This window comes from Hypanus sabinus, chromosome 10, assembly GCF_030144855.1.
Source record: "Hypanus sabinus isolate sHypSab1 chromosome 10, sHypSab1.hap1, whole genome shotgun sequence".
Taxonomy (NCBI): Eukaryota; Metazoa; Chordata; class Chondrichthyes; order Myliobatiformes; family Dasyatidae; genus Hypanus; species Hypanus sabinus.
The window spans coordinates 58,950,758-58,972,534 of NC_082715.1; the positions used below are offsets into that span (position 1 = coordinate 58,950,758).

The 21,777-nt window shown below is 38.3% G+C and overlaps 1 protein-coding gene across 1 annotated transcript in view; it reads right to left on the minus strand.

Annotated features, from left to right (window-relative positions):
• Positions 1–13,185, minus strand: part of asap2a (ArfGAP with SH3 domain, ankyrin repeat and PH domain 2a) — a 247,896-nt gene extending 234,711 nt beyond the window's left edge. Inside the window, exon 1 of the mRNA XM_059981912.1 lies at positions 12,911–13,185. Within this exon, the coding sequence (XP_059837895.1) occupies positions 12,911–13,036 (126 nt within the window). The 5' untranslated portion in view covers positions 13,037–13,185. The remainder of the gene's footprint in view (positions 1–12,910) is intronic.
• Positions 13,186–21,777: the final 8,592 nt, after the last annotated feature.

The following is a 21,777-nucleotide window of genomic DNA, read 5'->3' on the forward strand; positions in this document are numbered from 1 at the left end:
CAAACGTTTAATGCAGGCCATTATATCAAGTATACAGTGTATCCCCAATTCAAGGCTAACACATCTTCCAAAATAAACAATGACCTCTAGCACTTGGTGGCATTCACCCTGACTCTCTCGTTTTTAGTGGAGAGTACATTAGTTTCAACCCAAAGAAGATTTTATTTAGATGAATTATTCTTTTTATTTTGTGGTTCCACAAGACCCCATCTGACACTGCATCACCTGGTAAGTAAGACCATAAGGCACAGGAACATAATTAGGCCATTTGGACAATCGAGTCTGGTCCATCATTTCTTCATGGCTGATCCAATTATTCTTTCATGCCCTGACCAATCAGGAATCTACCAACCTCTACCTTAAATATCTATAAAGACTTGGCTTCCACAGTAGCCTGGGGTAAATAATTCCTCAGATTCACCACCCTCTGGCTAAAGAAATTTCTCCTAAAAGGGTGCCCCTCTATTCTGAGGCTATATGGTCTTAGACTCTCCCACAATAAGAAACATCCTCTTCACATCCACTCTATCAAGGCCTTTCACCACTCAATGGGTTTCAATGAGGTCACCCCTAATTCTTCTGAATTCTAGTGAATACAGCCCAGAGTCATCAGATGCTCTTCATGTGAAAAGCCATTCAATCCTGGTATTTTTTTTGTGAACCTCCTCTGAACCCTCTCCAATTTCAGCACATCCTTTCTAAGATAAGGGTCTCAAACCTGCTCACAATACTCCAAGTGAAGCCTCACCAGTGCTTTAAAGTTTCAACATTACATCCTTGCTTTTATATTCTAGTCCTTTTGAAATTAATGCTAACATTGCATTTGCCTTTCTCACCATTAACCTTTAGGGAATCTTGTACGATAACCCCCAAGTCCCATAGCACTTCAGATTTTGTATTTTTTCTCCATTTGTAAACTTGTCAACCCTTTCATTTCTTTTACAAAAATGCATGACCATACACTTCCCAATACTATATTCCACCTGCCATTTTTTTGCTCATTCTCCTAATACAAGTCCTTCAGTAGCCTACTTCCTTAAAGCTACCTGCACCTCCACCTATCTTCATATCACCTGCAAACTTTGCAACAAAGCCATCAATCAACCATCCAAATCATTAATATATAACATAAAAAGAATAAGTCCCAATGCAGACCCCTGTGGAACACCACCAGTCACTGGCAGCCAATCAGAAAAGGCTCCCTTTATTCCCACTCTTTACCTCCTGCCAATCAGCCATTACTTTATCCTTGCTAGAATCTTTCCTGTAATACCATAGGCTCATAGCTTGTTAAGCAGCCTGATTTGTGGCACCTTGTCAAAGGCCTTCTGAAAACTGAAGAACACAACCTCAACCAATTCTCCTTTGTCTCTCCTGCTTGTTATTTCTTCAAAGAATTCCAACAGATTTGTCAGGCAAGATTTACCCGATAAAACCATGCTGACTACAGCTTATTTTATCATGTGCCTCCAAGTAACCCAAGACTTCATCCTTAAAATTTGAAAACACATCTTCCCAACCACTGAGGCCAGACTAACTTTACTAGCCTATAGTTTCCTTTCTTTTGCCTCACTCCCTTCTTGAAGAATGGAGTGACATTTGCAATTTTCCAGTCTTCTGGAACCTTTCCAGAATCTAGTGATTCTTGAAGGGTCATTACTCATGCCTCCACAATCTCTTCAGCCATGTCTTTCAGAATCCTGGGGTATGCACCATCATCTTTCAGTTTCCCAAGAACCTTCTCTCTGGTATAGCAACTTCATACACTTCATGCCCCCTGACACCAGGAACTTCCACCATACTGCTAGTGAAGATTGATACAAAATACTTATTCAGTTCATTCACTGTTTCATTGTTCCCCATCACTACCTCTCCAACATTATTTTCCAGCAGTCCTATATCCACTCTCACCTCTCAGATACACTTCATGTATCTGAAGAAACTTTGAATTTAACTTTAAATATTAGATAAAGTTTGTTATTATGAACACTGAACAAATTTCCACTAAATTGGCAAGGACAACAAATCATGAATATTCAAAGCTGCAATATGTTCAGAGCTTCATTCATTTCTTAAGCCACTATACGCCTATTACCAATACAGCAACTGTTAACTTGAAATTACAGTGCTGAAATGTGGATGTCGGCAATCAGAATCCATCATAATAAAACATCACATATGTACATACCTTTGTGGTTATTGATGACAACTCAGATACTGAAAAGAACATTTCAGATTTCCACCTGCTGTAAGGATTGACAATTTTATCCAGTTTTATCCTTTCCACTATACTGATGCTGCAAAAAAAACTATGCAGATTCACAGAGAGACATCAATTTCATATATTGATTTAGTAACCTTCATTTTTCCCCCTCAAGCCGAACAGTTTAAGATTAAACAAGGAGTTTAGAAAATAGCTTCTTATATCCAAGATTTTGCACAATTAATCAAAGTGAATCATCTCCCCCAAAATTCCAGTGTCTTGTTGCTGGGCTGTCATTTGATTATAAATGAACAGAACCGTGCATAAATTATTTAAAGCCTTTCATATACAAGAATGATTGGATGTTTAGCAGACCACAAATTTCAGGCTCAAGCGTCCCTTCAAATTATTACAGAAGTACTAACTCAATTATCAACCTTCTGTACCATTCATCTCCACCATACACAAGTATGACAAAATCTGGTAAAGCTTACTGCTTTGATTTCAAACAATTTGTTTGATTCACCACAAATACAATACAGGAAATACAAAGGACCCTTCTTCAGAATTGATCAAGTTTAACCAGAGCTAGTGGTGCTCATCAGGAATTTTGAAAATAGCCTCCTATATTCAACCAAAAAGTTAACAATTTTGTTATAAGAAAGTCAGACACTAGGTCTCTGAAGGATCACTTTATGGGCAAAAGCTTTTCCATAGCAGATGGAAAAGTGTCCCACTTCTGTTCCATAGATGTCTGAATAGCATGAATGTCAAAATATTTAAAAGCAGAATCAAACAACAACTTTAGAGATAGAACACACTGCAGATGCTAGGATCTGAAACAAAAAGAAACTTCTAATGAAAATCAGTAAGTCAGACAGGATCTCCAGAAGGAAATTGATAGATGATGTTTCAGGTTGAGACCCTTTATCTATCTAGACATTGAACATCCATTTGCTTCCATAGATGCTGCCTGACTCACTGAGTTCCTCCACTAGTTCATGTTTTTGCTGTAAAGCAATAATTTACTGATGTTATCAACCACGCTCCACTCAAACTCCCCTAAAAAGCAAGACAAATAAGTTTTAAGCTGCAATGCACATTTATCATTTAGCTTGCAGAGCTCATGCACAAATATTTTTAATTGTCTCTTGATTTGTTCTGAATGGGTTCCAAGTTTTGAGGCAACTTTACAGAAGTGGAGGAAATAGCATACTTGCTCAATTTCCACAGTAGCCCTTAATGATTTCTTCCAAATTTTTATTGTTATAGAAAGCCAGAAGTATAATTACAGTTTGATCATTTTTCACCCAAAAGTTTTTATTAAGGGTAGGTTTTTTTTAAATTTCCCTCAATATACTAACAATGCACGTCAAAGCATTTGCAAAATGTTTGAACAAACACTTACGTATTTTGCTGCAGAATTCATTCACACAATACCTTGGAAAGAAGTCTATCCCTTGGATATTATCTGATCTATAATTGCACAACAGCTCAAACACTTTTATCACTTCCCCAACCCCGTGTATTCTTATAATTTTTATTTGCTTTCTATTAGTGGTCTTTGGATATTTGAGGCAGATTTTTGTACACACTCCAAAATCACAGAAATGACAAGTGAAAATCTAATGGTTACTTTCAGGCATTCCTTTACTTTGTTAACAATTCTCTTTTCCACTCATGAAATTTACATTTTTTTTGCATTTTGGTACCCACACTTCAACTCTTCTGGGTTCTTCCCAAATACCCACTCCCTTACAAACAATTCAGTTATACTAATTATATCATTAACTAATATTCATACTATAAACAAATCTGACTGTAAATACTATGAGCAAAGATTACAGACTACTTTGAATATTGTGTCTTAAACAATATATTTTGTTTTATATTACTTAAAATATAGTGCTGATTCAAAAGTTTCACCAATATAAGGAAATGAAACAAATTTCTCCAGTTCAAATGAAATGCATAACATACTTAATCTATATTAGACCATAAGACAAAGGAGCAGAAGTCGGACATTCGGCAAATCGTGTCTGCTTCGCCATTTCATCATGAGCTGATCCAATTTCTCCTTTTGTCCTATTCCCCTACCTTCTAACCATAACCTTTGATGCCCTGACTACTCAGATACCTATCAATCTCTGCCTTAAATACATCCAATGACTTGGCCCCCACTGCCGCCCTCTAGCTAAAAAATTTTTCGCATCTCTGTTCTGAATAGGCGTCCTGCAATCCTCAAGTCATGTCCTCTCGTACTAGACACCCCACCATGGGAAACAACTTTGCCACATCCACTCTGTCCATGCCTTTCAACATCTGAAATGTTTCTATGAGGTCCCCACTCATTCTTTTAAACTCCAAGGAGTACAGTCCAAGAGCAGTCAAACATTCCTCATATGTTAACCCTCTCATTCCTGGAATCATTCTAGTGAATCTTCTCTGAACCCTCTCCAATGTCAACACATCCTTTCTTAAATAAGGAGCCCAAAACTGCACATAGTATTCCAAGTGAGGTCTTACCAATACCTTATAGAGCTTCAACATCACATCCCAGCTCCTATACTCTATTCCTCTAGAAATGAATGCCAACATTGCATTCACCTTCTTCACCACTGACTCAACCTTGAGGTTAACCTTAAGGGTATCCTGCACGAGGACCCCCAAGTCCCATTGCATTGAACTTTGAACTTTCTCCCCATTTATAATAGTCTGCCAGTTTATTTCTTCTACCAAAGTGAATGACCATACACTTTTCGACATTGTAATTCATTTGCCACTTCTTTGCCCATTCCCCCAATCTATCCAAGTCTCTCTGCAGACTCTCTGTTTCCTCAGCACTACCGGCCCCTCCACCTATCTTTGTATCATCTGCAAACTTAGCCACAAAGCCATCTATTCCATAATCCAAATCGTTGATATACAACGTAAAAAGAAACGGCTCCAACATGGACCCCTGTATTAGGGCTGACAAAATGGAAAAAAACTACATAGTCATGTATGATGACCTGAAGATACTAATCTGAGTTAACAACTTGATCAATATCTTTTATACTTTCCCACTGATAATTCAAAAATTACTTCTAGGTCTATGCAAAGCTGTCATCCCATCCATCACTTATCATACATGCTTTTGCGTGTTATGTAGAACAATGCACTCTGCTGAATTTGTTCACCAAAAATTATAATGTTTTTCTTTAAAAAAGACTAATCAATTAAATGATTATAAAAAGCAAAACCTACGGTATTCCATGATGAATTGAATTTTTTGACAAGACAAAATGAGCAAACAAGAAAATAAAAACAAGTCAAACAAAAAAATTGGTTCCGTATTTTAACAATTAAACATTATAGCCATAAAGCTAATAGTCGTAAAACAATGCTTAAAAGAATTGCAACAGTAATTCAAACCAAGTCTAAATTAATACTTCATAACAACTTTAGTCAACTTAACAATAACAGAAAGCATTTAAAATTCATGAATTTTCAGTTATTTATCCTCTTGGAAAAGATTTCTTTAGAACAAATATCAATTCCTCATGCTTTTGTACAAAGTTTAGCATAAAACAATGCTGAATAGGTAGGTATTAAGGTATAATATAGAAAAATGCAGATCTAGGCACTTGTGAAATTACCAGTGGAAAAATATAACTAATAAGCCTTACGATTCCTAAAGCAAGCTTCGATAAAACTCATAGCCAATTAATTCTGTGTTTGTGCATATTTTACCCAATTGAAGTTACTATTTTCTCAATTTTTCAAACACACATTGTTTATTCATTCACAATCCAGGATGGAAAAAGTACGTGAACCATTGTATTTAATAACTGGTAGAACCTCCATCTGCAGGAATAACCTCCAAACATTTCCTGTAGCTGTTGATTAGAAGGAATTTTAAACTATTTCTCCATACAAAGATGTTTCAGTTCATTAATATTTCTGGGATACCTTGTATGAACAGCCCTTTTCAGGTCATGCCACAGCATCTCAATTGGGTTGAGGTTTGGACTCTGACTTGGCCATTCCAAAACATATGTTTTCTTCTTTGAAAACTATTGCCCAGCTGGTGGCATAGTGACATCAGCGCTGGACTTCAGGGTGAGCAGTCCCAAGTTTGAATCCAGCCAGTTCCCTTGCATGCTCTCCATCTGTGCTGGGTTAGGAGCTGGTGATCTCTTTTTAAAAAACTCACTCGGCAGAAGGCATAGGCAAACCACTGCTGTAACTTGCCAACTACATGATTTCCCAATATGTCAGAACGGCATGGGGGGAAATCGTCCGCCAACTGGAAATTCCAGATGCCGACAAAACTGACGACAAAACCGTTCTAATGTTGATTTACTCATATTTCAGATTATTGTCTTGATTATCATCTACTAAGTTTCAGATGACAGACTGCTACCCTGACATTTTGTAATATACCTTGATACAATTCTGAATTCATTATTTCCCTCAACAACTGCAAGTTGTCCAGGCCCCAAAGCAACAAAACAGCCCCAAATCGTGAAGCTCCTTCCACCATGCTTCTCAGTCTGATGTGGTGTATAGTGCCCTTATTCCTCCAAACATAGCAATATGCATTTCTGCCAAAAAGTCCAACTTTTTTCTCATCTGTCTACAGTACATTGCCCATCAAGGTGGTCTTTTAAAACAATAGTTTTCTTTGGAGAGTAGTGGTTTCCTCTGTGGTGCCCTTCCATGTGACAATTCTTATTCAGTGTTTTTCTTGTAGTGGACATATGGACAAAGACTCTAGCAAGTTCTAGAGATTTCTACAGGTCTTTTCGTGTTATCCTTGGATTCTTTTTCACCTCCTTCAGCTTTGCATGTTGTGCTCTTGGTGTGATCTTTGCAGGACACCCATTCCTGAGAGTAGTAACAGTACTGAATTTCCTTGATTTGTAGAAAAATTCTACACATGTAGACTGATATCCATAGTAAAGTCTTTAGAAATGCTTTTGTAGCCTTTTCCAGCTTCATGCATCTCTACAATTTTCAAAGGTCTTCAGAAAGTTGTTTTGATCAAGGCATGGTGCACATAAACATATCCTTCATGAGAAGAGCAGGCTCTATCAGTAACCTGACTAGATATAGATAGGGCAGGGCACCTCTACAACCCACACCTCCAATCTCATCTCACTGATTGGAACACTAGACCAAATAGCCTTTGCAGAAGGCATGACCACAGAGGTTCACATACTTTTTTTGAATTATACTGCAATTGTTTAAATGGTGTACTCAGTATTGACGTGAAGAAGTACAATTGTTTGTATGTTATTAGGTTAGGCAGACGGTGTTTGCCTATTATTGTGACTTAGGTGAAGATCAGACCATATTTTATGAGTAATTAATACAGAAAACCAGGTAGTTGCAAAGGGTTCACAAACATTTTCTTCCAGCTGTACATGTACATTACCACATACAACCCTGAGACTCATTGTCTTGCAAGCATACTCAATAAATCTATAGAATATTAACCTTAACAGAACCAATGAAAGACTACCAACTTGGGTGCTCAACCAGTGTACAAAAGACAACAGACTTGCAAATACAAAAATAAAGAAATAATAATTAGATAAACAATAAATATCAAAAATGTGAGGTGAAGAACATGTGTGCTCTAAATCTTTTCTCTACCTCAATGAAATGGCTAAACAATAATAAAACCTTAATAAAACAAAAGGCTGGTTACATTGTGTGGGAGGCAGGGGTAAAAGTTCAAAGTAAATTTATTATCAAAGCAAATATGTCACCATATACAACCCTGAGATTAATTCTCCTGTAGATATACTCAGCAAATCTATAGAATCGTAACTATAACAGAATCAATGGAAGATCAACTAGAATGCAGAAAACAACAAATTGCAAATAAATAAATAAATAAATAAATAGATAAATAGCGATAAATAATTTGAACATGAGATAACAAAGTATAGAGTCCTTAATTTGAGATCATTAGTGTGGAATATCTCAATGGATGGGTCAGTGAGTGTAGTTATCCCCTTCGTTCAAGGGCGTGGTAGTTGTGGGGTAGTAGCTCTGTTTGAAACTGGTGGTGTAAGTCCTGAGGTTCTTATATCTTCTACCTGATGGCAGCAGCAAGAAAAGAACAAGGCCTGGGTGGTAGTGATTTCTGATGATGGATACCACTTTCTTACTACAACGTCTCATGTAGATATGTTCAACGGTTGGGAGGACATTATCTGTGATGTACTAGACTACATCCACTTTCTTCTGTAGGATCTTCCACTCAAATGCATTGGTGTTTCAATACCAGGCCATGATGCAGCCAGTCAATGTGCTCTCCACAACACATCTATAGAAGTTTATCAAAGTTTTAGATGTCATGCTGGATCCCTGCATTCTCCTAAGGAAGTAGAGGCACCTCCGTGCTTTCTTTGCAATTGCACTTATGTGCTGTGTCCAGGACAGGTCCTCTGAAATACTAACACCCAGGAACTTAAAGTTGCTAACCCTCTCCACCTCTAATGAGGACTGGCTCAATCATCGTGTTTCCCTCTCCTCAAGTCTAGTCAGTTCCTTGGTTTTACTGACATTGAGTGAGAGGATGTTGTTATGACATCACACAGCCAAATTTTCAATTTCCCTCCTGTATAGTGATTCATCACCACCTTTGATTCGTCCATCAGTGGTGTTATCAGAAAAGTAGAATATGGTATTGAACCTGTGCTTCGCCACACAATCATAGGTGTAAAGTGAGTAGAGCAAAGGGCTAAACACACAGCCCTATGGTGCACCTGTGCTGATAGAGATTGCGGAGGAAATGGGTCTACAAGTGAGGAAAAGCAGATTCAATTGCACAAGGAAGTTTTGAGGCCAAGGTCTTGGAGTTTATTGATTAACTTTGATGGGATGATGGTACTAAATGCTGAGCTGTAATCAATAAGGAGCATCCTGATGTATGCACCTTTGCTGTCCAGATATTCCAGGGTTGAATGTAGGTCCAATGAGATGGCATCTGCTGTGGACCTGTTGCTCCGTTAGGCAACTTAGAGTGGATCCAAGTTGCTTCTCACACAGGAATTGATATGTTTCACCACCAGCCTCTGAAAAAACTTCATTACCATGGATGTAAGTGCAACTGAGCAACAGTCATTGAGGTAGGTCACCATGCTCTTCTTGGGCACCAGTATAATTGAAGCCTCCTTGAAGCAGGTGGGTACTGCACTCTGCTAAAGCAAGAGGTTAGAGAACTCAAAGAACACATCAGCTAGTTGATCAGCACAGGTCTTTAATATACAGCCAGGTGCACCATCCTGGCGGATGCTTTCCATGGATTCACCCTCCTGAAGGCAGCCTGCGCGTCAGCTCCAGATACTGAAATGAAAGGATTATTGGGAGATAAAAGAGATTAAGCTTGCTGGGGGGGGGGGGGGGGGGGGAAAGAGAGAAATTGGAATGTCTGGATAAGGATGAGGACAGGAGAGATGGAGAGATTAATTACAAAAGTGAAGATGGAGTTAGGTGAAGTGTTAAAAGAATGTGGATAATAGAAATCAGGTCCTGATTACAGGTGACTATAATGTGAAACTATTAGCAGAGAAAAGAGAGAACCACAGATGCTGCAAATTAAGATAATCTGCAACTTTAGCCTTTATTTGCCAAGGTATTAAATATCCAAATATTTTTAATGAATTCAAAACACATTGCAGCAACATTACTAAAATGGCTTGCGCCCAGAAAACCATCTGCAATAAATCCCTTCAAAAAAGCAACATAAAATATCTGCAACACCACAGGAGGCAAGGCAAAAATACAAGGTTTTATAAAGATTAATTTTAATTATGTTAGTTCTTCTACAATGCAATATAAATCTAGGCCAAGGAGTACAAATCAGCCAGCTATTTGTTACACCTAGTAAAGGTGCAATATGTTTGTGTACTCCAATTCTGAATTTCAGCTCTATTAGCTTATGTTGTGTTAAAATATTTGTAAATGTGCTGCAATCTTTCATCCAGTTGGCAGGGTATAAATTCTATAGCTGGACAAAGTTCACCCTTTGCTCATGCAATGTGAATAATCAAACAGTTCTCAGAGCTCACCGATGATCTTCCTCGTTCACTACTGTAAATGTATCTATTGGTATTTAACTACATTCAATATAAATTTATAAATCAAAAACTCTGCTGAACTGCAAATCTTTCCATCCTGTTAATTCTCTACAAAACTTTTTAGAAACTGCAAAAATATCACATTGGAATGAATAGATGCCCAAAAGAAAGCAAAAGCATTTATCATTATTTGCAGTGTAGTATCAAAACAGGTGTGATGCTGGATTATATTTCCAAGATTACTTATTCATAATCCAGTATAACATTGTCAATATTATAGCTCAGTATTTTAAAGCTATGGCACACAAGCTTACAAAAATAGGCCAGTAACCAAGAGTCATAACTACACGATTATTTGTCTGTATTTTATTTGTAACACACTGAACAAAGGATTCCCAATGTTCTCTAAAGTAAAAGACATTGGCAGCTGGTAATATTTATGCTAGATAGTAATTGCTGTGGTCTTCAAAAAGATCACAAGATTAAAACTATCATCATAATTTTTCTTCCAAAAGCAATCCAAAGTGGAGAAGTGACTAAAATATTTTCCACTCAGCCACTTAATTATTTATATTTAATTGCAACATTTCTCTGATCCATCATAATTTTGCATGGTGAGTTCACTAATATGTCACTTCATATTATTCATGATAATACATGGCCCTGAAAATATTCAACAGATAACACACTTTGTGAACTACTTTGTCAGGTCAACAATGACATTTGCAAGATAACATTTAGAAAAGCAGAGTAACAAGTTGCAACTTTGCAATCAACAATTGTCATTGCAAAGTGGACAGTGAACCAACAGCTGTCAAATATGTTATCAATTTTCTTTCCTTACACATATTTCCTGTGTATTACTGAATAAATCCAAGAATATATGCAAAATGAGGCAACAAAATGAATAAGGCATTCAGTTCTAAAGTATAGTGAAATGCGATGCCTACTTACATAAAGAATTGAAATACTCCTAAATAAACCCAAATTTTAATGAATCCAAATTATTTCTGAGTAAGCAAATAAAATTCAAGATATATTCAAGTTAAACCCTAAATACTTGCCAGATACTCAAAGGACAGAGATCTTGAGCCACATGATAACATATAAAACAAAGTACTATCTCTCTGTAGCTGCTGCCTATTCTGTTGAGCATTTCTATCTTTCTGTTTCTTTCTTATTTCAGATTTCCAAGATCTCCTAGTTTCCTTTTTGGCTCCTCATTTGTTATCCATTATTAAATACATAGAAAAAAATCTAAAAAAAAATTTGGTAGTCATTGAAATTCAAATTGATCAAGCCTAATAGCTACAAAAGCCAGCTGAGTGAGTTAATTGAAATTGTTTGTAAACTCTACTGCTATGTTTTTGAAAGCAGGCAAATTGTATTAACAACTTCTATTCCAAGGATACAGTACATCCCAGAACAAAAGGAAAATCTGTTGATACTCATAGTTTTCACTTTTATTAGCAGATGATTTACACCTATGCTTTAAAGTTTTGCTTGTGTTGCTAATAATTGAAAAAAATCACTGTAAACTGATAATCACAACCACATTAAGAAAGGTGATCCCACCAAATCAAAAACTAGAAAATATCGGAAGGCAACATCTGGAAAGAAACAAAGTTAATGATCTTTCCTCAGAACTAGGAAAAAATATCAAAAAAGGCATGATCTAGTGTTTTTCAGCTCACAAAGACAATGCTGGAAATAAAAATAGGCATTATTTAATACTGCAATTAACTGATACGACACACAGAGATAATATCAGTTATAGATAAACTTTATTTTGCACATAAATTGTGTTGATTTTGTCATATTTCAAGTCTTTTTTTCCTAAAGTGTCAGTTTTATCCTGTCAAAGGAGTTTGTTTTTCAATGTTACAGACTGTAAATAATTCCCCTCACCATAATTATACAATTAGTCACCTACAACACATTAGCAGACCAGCAAAGGGTAATACTCAAATCGAAAATAAATGTATCTTGAGGGATCGTTCTTCCATTAAAATATAATCAATGTACTTTAAGGACGTTTTTCTTTCAATGAGACTAAGCAAAAATATATAATCACGCATTACACTGTCCATGTAATGCTGAACTGACCCTCTGAAAAATATGAATTGGCTAAAGGAACAGTCGGGAATTTATTTAAACGCGTGAATTGCTATCAATTTAAGAAACATGTCATACAATTTAATTTTACACACCGGCAAAAGAAAATCTCAGACAATTTATGAGCATCATATCAGGCAAAGGAAAACACTGTCAGTTTAAATACCAGTTAGACTGTTTTATGCTTCTTTTCTAATGTATTGTTTTCTTTTTTAAATAAAAAAGGGCCTTCTCTTCATCTTTAGAAAGACTTGCACTTTGCCCTCGATATTCCTCCCCACGGTTTCCCAAAACCAATGTCAATGCAACAACATGGTTCGTAGCCGGCTCGCCGCTCGCTTGGGCCAAATCTGGGCCGCCGGGCTTGGAACCTGCCCGCACGGGTTCCCCAGCAGAGCCGAAGAGAAGGATACCGAGAGAGGCGAGGCAGAGCAAAGCAGCCGGCCACGTATCAGCTCCGGGCCAAGCGGAAAGTATTTGCGGAGAAGTTTGCCGGGGGTGGGGGTTTACACCTTACCTCCTCCAAGGCAGCCACTGTGTTCCTGCACTGGCTCATCTTGGTGGTGAAGCTGGAGGCAGTCGGAGATTTGTAATCCTCGTTCGTCTCGGCCACGAATTCCGACACTGTGATCTGGTCCGGCATGGCAGTTCCTTCTCCCTTCGTACCCAACAAACGCGGTCTGGCTGCCCTTCGCCTGTCGAGGGATGTTCCTCACAACGATCACCGACCGACGAGAAGCCGCGCTCACACCTCTCGAGCCATGACGGTGGCGGGGAGGGGAGGGGAGGGGGTGGGGCCGATCAGCGCGCCGCGCAGCCGCCACTTGCCCAACTCCGGGCTCTGTTTCTTCCCGTCCCCTCGGGCATCAGTATAGGCGCGAGCACGAGCGGCGCGCCAGCGGGGGCGCGCTTTGATGCACTGCTGGGAATTCCGCGGGAGTGGGCATGTCCGGCAACAGTCAGTTGTAGCAGATTCACTGATGCGGTGGGGGCAGTGGTTGCAGTGCATCGGTGAAGAGCAAATGAGTTGGAACTTTCTTCGTTAAGTATGAATGGATTGGTCGGAATTCAATTCCCATGGCAAATCCTTGCACAAACGGATCAAAGCAAATGCGACAGCAACAATGTCGAGAATTATTGGCAAGGTGGAGTGATCAGAGCGCACACCTGTCTCCATTCCAAGGTCTCCATGAACAAAGGATTTTTGTTTAGTTGCTTAAGAAATTGGAAATGTTCTCCCGTTACTATGAATTTACGTAATCGATTTCTATCGCTTAGTCATAGGTGACTTGTCAGGTAAGTTATTCCCGATTGGGATTCGTAAATCGTTTACACTCTCATCAGTCATCATTGGTGGTGTAACAAGCACCGAGCTAGGAAGTCACAACACGCTTTTTCACGTAAGTGCTTGTAAAGGTTGTATCCGGAGAGACCCCTGTAATGCGTTGAGTTTATAGTGTAATTTCTTCGGAAATAATGTTAAGATGCGCGTCAAAGCCCAATGTGTATACTGTAGTATCCGTCAACTTTAAAGTTTATAGTCATGGCATTGTGGTGTAACCATATCTGAGATTACTACTGAAGGATATAAACACTGTCAGAAATGCTAGCCTTTACAGGAAATATGCCCTGCTAGATCAAGTAAAGTTTACCGATTTTTAGAGGGGCACATTTTAATTTTATTTCCGCACTTCCTTAAAGATGCACAAGAAAGCAATTTTTTTTTCGGCCCGCTGAGTGTTGTGACTGTGAACTGAATCACTGGGGGGAAAAAACTAAAACTGCAGTAGTATATATAAGGTTTTTATTTATCATAACAAGGTATTTTCATACACACACATTTAGTAGAGTTCCCTCCAACTCAAAGTACATCAAAAAGCCATTCAATCCAATTTCAAGAGCTACAGTGACGATGTTTGCTTCAATATTTGTGTCTGGTGAATGATTTCTTTGAATTATATGTTTAAAGTGGGAGTACACTATAAGACCATAAGACGTAGGAGCATAATTTGGCCCATTGAGTCTGCTCTGCCGTTTGATCATAGTTAATTTCCCTTTTGAGCCCATTCTTCTACCTTCCCCCCCCCCACCCCCTTAACCTTTAACGTCCTTACTAATAAGGAACCTACCAACCTTTGCTTTAAATATACCCAAAGACTTGGCTTCCAGCAGCCTTCTTTGGCAATGAATTAGAGTCCCCACCCTCTGGCTATAAATATACCTCCTCTGTTCTAAGGATGTTCTTGAATTCTGAGGCTGTTTCCTTTGATCCTAGACACTCTTACCATTTGAAATATCCTCTCCATACCTGTCCTATCTTGGCCTTTCAATATTAGGTTGGTGACAGGATACCTCTGAACTTTTCCTGAGACAAAGTAATTCAAATGCTTTTGAGGACAAAGAATGCAGACACTCAAGTGAGGGCTAACTCTGAGTACACAAGTATTGTATCCTAATTATAGAATGCTTGCACAGTTATGCCTATGATGGTATTTGTTCTGTGTCTGGCTGTTTCTTTGATCTCCGTAACAATGATATAGGACAACTGTCCTGATGAAGGGTCTCAGCCCAAAGCCTGGCCTGCTGAGTGTGTTGCTTAGATCTCCAGCATTTGCAGATTTTCTCTTGTCTGTCACTGAAAGTGTTCGATACCTGGTTTGGTGCAAGTCAATTTGCACACTCTGTTGTCTTACATTAGGCTTCAAAATCTCACATGTCACTGTCATGTCAGTTTGCAAATCATATCTCTGGAGCTGCCTTCTGCTGTGACAAAGATTTCTGAAAGTTTGGAAGGAATAATTATCACTATCAGTGTCATGTATCGATAAGGCACTTTTCATGTTCACACTGGTGTAGAAATCCATTTGGAGTAATTCAGAAATAAGAGCTGCGCTGTTAGCCAATGCAAGCCACTAGGTCGTTCTTCACCGGGACACCCCAGTCCACATTGATTACCTCAGTCAAGGTGACCAAAACCTGCAAGAAAAGAATAAGCAGAATCCAGTAACACATGCAACATGAACCTGAGTCCCCCAATGAGACTACTGATCAATCCTGGCAACATGGATCCCAAGACTTCTGCAATTTCCTGTGACAGCAGCTAGTGGGAGGGAGAGGAAGACCGGTCCAATGGAGGCAGATGGTGCCAAACCGTCCTTGGCTAATACCCTCAATGCCTCAATCAAAGAGTAGCTTTGGAGTTTATCATGGGCTCATGCCCTATGTCCAGGCCTCCGCACTCTGCTCCAAACCTCATCGAACTCCCAGGGAGACAGCAAAGTTCTAGATCACTCAATCAGCTCCAAAACATAGCATCAAAATGTAAACCACAAGTTCCAATCACACACAGCTTAGTGGCAGAATCACATTTGAAAGAAGAGGAAATAAAAGTAGTTTCATGAAATGTCGGCAGACATCGCCATTGTTTGCTGGCGCCATCTTGCAAATGGGTTATAAAGTCAGAGAGAGATGGAAAAAGGCTCTTTGACTCACAGAATCAGCACTTTCCATCTACCATCTATTTTCACTCATCCTATATTTACCAATTTTTATTCTTCCTACATTCTCTTCGACTCCTCCCAGATTTAACAAAAGACTTAAAGTCAGATTGGAAGAGGAGGACATTTGAGCAGAAGGAACTGAAAAATCCTCCTCATCACTGTTCTAAAGGGATGCCTTTGTATTCTGAAGCTGTTCCCTCTGGTTCTAGACTCCCCCAATTCTGGAAAACTTCTCTCATGTCCACACTATCTAGACCTTTCAATAAGTCCAAGTCAAAGTAAATTTATTAACAAAGTAACCATAGTCCCTGGAGATTAATTTTCTTGCAGGCATTTGCAGTAAAATAAAGAAATATAATGGAACTTATGAAAAACTATACATAAACAAAGATGAGCAGTTAACAAATGCACTGAAGAAGGCAAACTGTGCAAATAAAAATAATACTGAAAATGTGAGTTGTAAAGAATCCTTAAAAATAAGTCCATAGGTTGTGGAATTAGTTCAGTGGAACTGGTTAACACAGATCTTCAGTGCTCGGCCAGCTGCTCTGCCTGGGTCAGATGTTTTCGGCAGATTCACCTTCCTGAAGAATGCTCTCATGTTGGTCCCTGAGGCTGAAATCACAGCATTGTTGAGTGATTCTAGAGATTCATGAAAGTTCCTCCATGTTCTGTTGGTCAGTAGGTTTGAATGAGATCCCCTCTCTTTTTTCTAAACACCAGCAAGTACAGCCCCACAACCATTAAATACTCCTCACATGTTAACCCTACATTCCCAGGGTCATCTTGTGAACCTCCTCTGGAGCCTCTCCAATGCCAGCTCAGCCTGTCTTAGGAAAGGGGCCCAAACCTGCTCACAATATTGCCTAATAAAGTCTCAGCATTACATCCTTGCTTTTATATTTTAGTCCTCTCCAAATGAATGCTAACATTGCATGACACACGGCTTCTATACCACCACTTGACCTCACAGCTGCCTGGATCTAAATCCATCTGCCATTTCTCCATCCATAACTATAACTAATCTACAGTTAGTGGCCACTTTAAAGTTTCTGTTTCTTTTTAAAGCTTTTAATGGTCTGGGAACAGAATACATCACAGCTTCATTTTCATTTTATGATCCTGCTCGAGCTCTCAGGTCTTCTTCTGCTGGTATCTTAAATTTAAACAATCTCCCTCAAAAGATAAATGGCAGGTCAGCTTTTTTGAACTATGCTCCTAAACTATGGAATTCAATACCTAAAACTATAAGGGATGCAGACTGATACTTTTAAACAGCAGCTCAAAACCTATTTATTTAACCTGGTTTTAACTGATATTTTTGTCTTTTCATGTTTTTTTAAATTTCATTTTCAGGTTTGCACTTTTATTCCACTGTAAAGCACTTTAAATTACATTATCTACACACTACAAATAAAGATATTATTACTACAAATATCCAATCAGCCAATCACTTGGCAGCAACTCAAAGTATAAAACCATGCAGGCATGATCAAGAGGTTCAGTTGTTTTACAGACCAAACATCAGAGTAATGAAGAAATGTGATCCAAGTGGCTTTTAACATGGAATGATTGTTGGTAGCAGATGGAGTGGTTTGAATATCTCAGAAACTGCTGATCTCCTGGCATTTTCACACACTGCAGTCTCTAGAGTTTTCATACTATGCTGTGAAAAACAAGCATCCAGTGAACAGCAGTTCCATGGGCAAAGTTTCTTATTGGTGAGAGAGGTCAGTGGAGAATGACCAAACTGAAAAGAAGGCAACACATAACTCAAGTAACCACACACTAACAACGATTAACCATGCAGAAGAGCATCTCTGAATGCTCATGTTGAATCTTGGTAAATGGCCTACAGCAGCAGAAGACACTCTAATAAAGTGTGCACTGAGTGAACATCCTACTGTATTTTTTGTCAGTCTTCTTTGCAGTTCACAAGACTACTAATTTTAGTGTCTTCTGCAAACTAACTAACCACCTCATCTATATTTCCGCCTAAGTCATTTCAAGGTATAATCACATTTTCTTCTCTCTTGTGAACATCTAATGAAACTAAAATGTCACATGTTGTTGCAGCTGCATTTTTAGACACATTATACAATTGATACATCATTGCATTTTCTTCTATTTCCCAGAACATTGAAACAATAGTGTCTATGCTTTTTTGGCACTGAAGAATAACCAAATTTGATCTGCAACATATTAATCAATGTACTTTTAACAAAGCTCCTCATATTCAGATCCAATGTTCCATTACATAATGTAGAACTAAATTTGGTTAATGTTAAGGGTCATTAGAAATTAGTTTTGTATTTAGGTTCTATTGGATACACGTAGCTTGTATTGGTCTGCTATAAAAGGAAGCACTTGATCAAAACCTCCCGAGAGATTGCTCTTTCCAAGATTTATGGATATGCAGTTATATATTCATGGTTTTGTATGTATGTTTTATGTTTCATGTAACATTCAGCATTAATTTACATTCATATAAAAATCCATTTACTGTATTTGTTCAGTTCCCTTTGATCGTCAGAATTTCCATATTTTTAGACCGGTTGCCACATTGTCTTTTGATATTAACAAGCCCTTTAATATGAGAAATACATGTGTCCAATGTTGACAAATGAGAAACTTCCAAACAAACCCCAGAGCTCATTGTTTTGCAGGGACAACTATTTGCATTAACTATTTCATTGTACATTTGATAGTCCGCAGTTTCTAACCCAACAAGCTAATTCACTATTAATAAAATTGGCCTTTGTTACCTTAAAAGGCATATGCCAATCTTGGTCAAAAGGCTCTTAAAATTTCTTACCTGTTCAAAATGGTCTCCTCACATAAGAATTCATCTATATCAAACAATATAAGGTTGCTCTTTAAAAACTAACTGAATTTTATCCTGATTCAACCTTCACTTTTCTTCTGACTATTGTTAGTTGCTTCACTAACCTACATTCTTCAGACATGATAATGGTATTTATGGGATTCTGAAGAATAGTTAATTAAAGTCTCAGTTATTTCTCGACATCTCTTTGAAGGTTCTGCAGTCATATGTGTTGTGTAACTCTTTACACATTTTTACTAAATACTTTGTGGAGAGTATCTCCGTTCTCTTCAATACACCGCCATAACCAGTGAAGCCTAAACTATGGAGTTCCTTTCTTTCTTCAATGAACGGCATCTTTGTGAGTGCACTTTTTCAATAATGAACTTTATAAAAATTCCAAGTTGTGAGTAATAACATCACTACTGGCAGCACAGGCATCAGTCTAAGAATGATGTTGCCAGACAGAGAAAAATTTGGCAGGGACATGCAGTGACAAATAAGTAAATCAGCTCATTGTGTCGCCTTGCAGCTCTTAGTTCTTAAAAGAAGACTGGCTGAGTGCTGTTACATGATGTAGAAAAAAAAATGGTTCAATTACAGCAGGAGAATAAGAGTATTCTAGCAAGGATTACATTATTTATTACATTACATATTATTGCTATTTTTACATTTTATTTTATTTTATGTCTAATTCAGGTTTGGGAATGTGCAGTGACGATAAATGTCATTAGCTAGATAGAAAAAAATATGCATTTAAAATAACTTTGAGAACAATAAGCAGGACACTATATTGTTTCTGATGAACTTACCTATATTCTGTAATGTGAAATGAAAACATTTACTATGATTATTTCTGGTGACGCCAACGACCAATGGTGATGCCCTGTAGAGAGTTCACAAAACTACTTTTTTCTTTTAAATTTGCTTCTACTACTAAACTGTGTGTGATTAGAGCCTGTAATTTACATTATGGTTATGTGGTTTTGGGCTGACTGAGCAATCTGGTACTTTAGTAGTCTCTGGGGGAATTCAGCAAGTTTGAAAGTGCAGTGTGTGGCCTAAAAGAGAACCCATGATTGGCTCCAATACACCTCACCAATTATGGTGTCAAGCAGGATGAAATTGAAGAGTATGAGAACAGAAGGCGAGTGGGAGTTCAGCGTCGTCTGCCTGTGTTTGACCAGTCTCCCTCTCCTCACTTGCTGCTGCCAGGCAAAGCTGCAGGAGTCTTCCTCATGTGGCAAGGTTTGACCAGTGTGGTTCATGGCTGTGGACACATTTTGGATGACTCTACAGTTCCTGTTACATGTGCTTCTGGTTTCTCTCTTTTACCATTTTTGTGCAATTTGATCAAGGCATTTCAGTATGGACTGGCTCTGCTGCCTGCAGTCAAAAAACAACACAGTGCTGAACGCTCATAGACCATTTTGAGGACTCTGTGGTTTCATGTTTAATACTCTGTGTGTTATTCACTCACTTTTTGCTGTTTACATGAATTCTTCTCTTTTTTCATATGTTGGGTGTTTGATTTTTTTTTGAATGGTTTCCATGGTGTTTCTTTGTTTCATGGCTGCCTGTGGGAGGACAAATCTCGGGGTTGTATACTGCATACTTACTTCAATAGTAAATGTACTTCAAATCTTTGAACACTTTTTAGGTGGATGCAATAAAGTTCAGACATCCGCAGTTAGCATATTTATTAAAGTTTGGTATTGTATATGATACCTTTAGAATTAATTAACTGCAGTTGAAGAACAGAAAAAAATGGTAACTATATATGGGACTCGAAGCAGCTTACCTAAAGGGTAGTGTAATTTTGCATCTGTTTGGAAATACTTGGCATTAAAACATGAAGTCAAAGGAAATCTCATTTGGCACTTGTGTGTTGCCTTCAACAGCAGACAATAGCCTGAGGCTGGGAAAACATACAGTCAGCAAAAATTGGAATGGGGAGCCAAAATATTATCAAAATAGTAAACTTGTTAGAAATTTGACGTGGAAATAGATCAAGGAAACTGAATTTCGGGGGAAACTCCGAATATAAAGGGACATATTTCTAACAGTTACAACAGTCCCATTGGTGTAATGATGGAGGGAGCACACCAAATAAAAATCAGAAGAATGAAGGGTGAATGCTGCTGGATTGTCACAGCAACTGAGATTGCAGTGAGATAACTCTGATAATAATAAGAACATGCAATCAATGCTGTCAGTTGGAGAATTGCCATATACAAGGATAATTATCTAGTTCATTAGGGTAGAGAATGAAAGAAAGACTTGCAATTACATACTGCCTTTCATATCCTTTACAAAGTAAATCAAAACACTTCCATGAAATATGGTTGACTTATAAAGTGCAAAGCAAATTCCCACCAACAGCAATAGTAGAACACGTCATTGTCATCTAGGGCTCTTGACTGAAGGATAAACGTTAGGATATCAGGGATAGAAATGTAGAAAACCTGCAGCATAATACAGGCCCTTTGGCTGACAGTGCTGTGCTGAACATGTACTTACTACAGAAATTACCTAGGGTTACCCATACCCTCTATTTTTCTAAGTTCCATGTACCTATCCAGGAGTCTCTTAAAAGATCATATCTTATCCACCACCACCGCCAGCAGTCCATTCCACGCACTCACCACTCTCTACATAAAAATTACCCCTGACATCTCCTCTGTACCTTCTTCCAAGCACCTTAAAACTGTGCCCTCTCATGTTACCCAATTCAGCCCTGAGGAAAAAGCCTCTGACTATCCACACAATCAATGCCTCTCATCATCTTATACACCTCTATCAGGTCATTTCTCATCCTCCGTCGCACCAAGGAGAAAAGGCAGAGTTCACTCAACCTATTCTCATAAGGCATGCTCCCCAATCCAGGTAACATCCTTGTAAATCTCCTCTGCACCCTTTCTATGGTTTCCACATCCTTCCTGTAGTGAGGCAACCAGAACTGCGCACAGTACTCCAAGAGGGGTCTGACCAGAGTCCTATATAGCTGTAACATTACCTCTCGGCTCTTACACTCAGTCCCATGGTTGATGAAGGCCAATG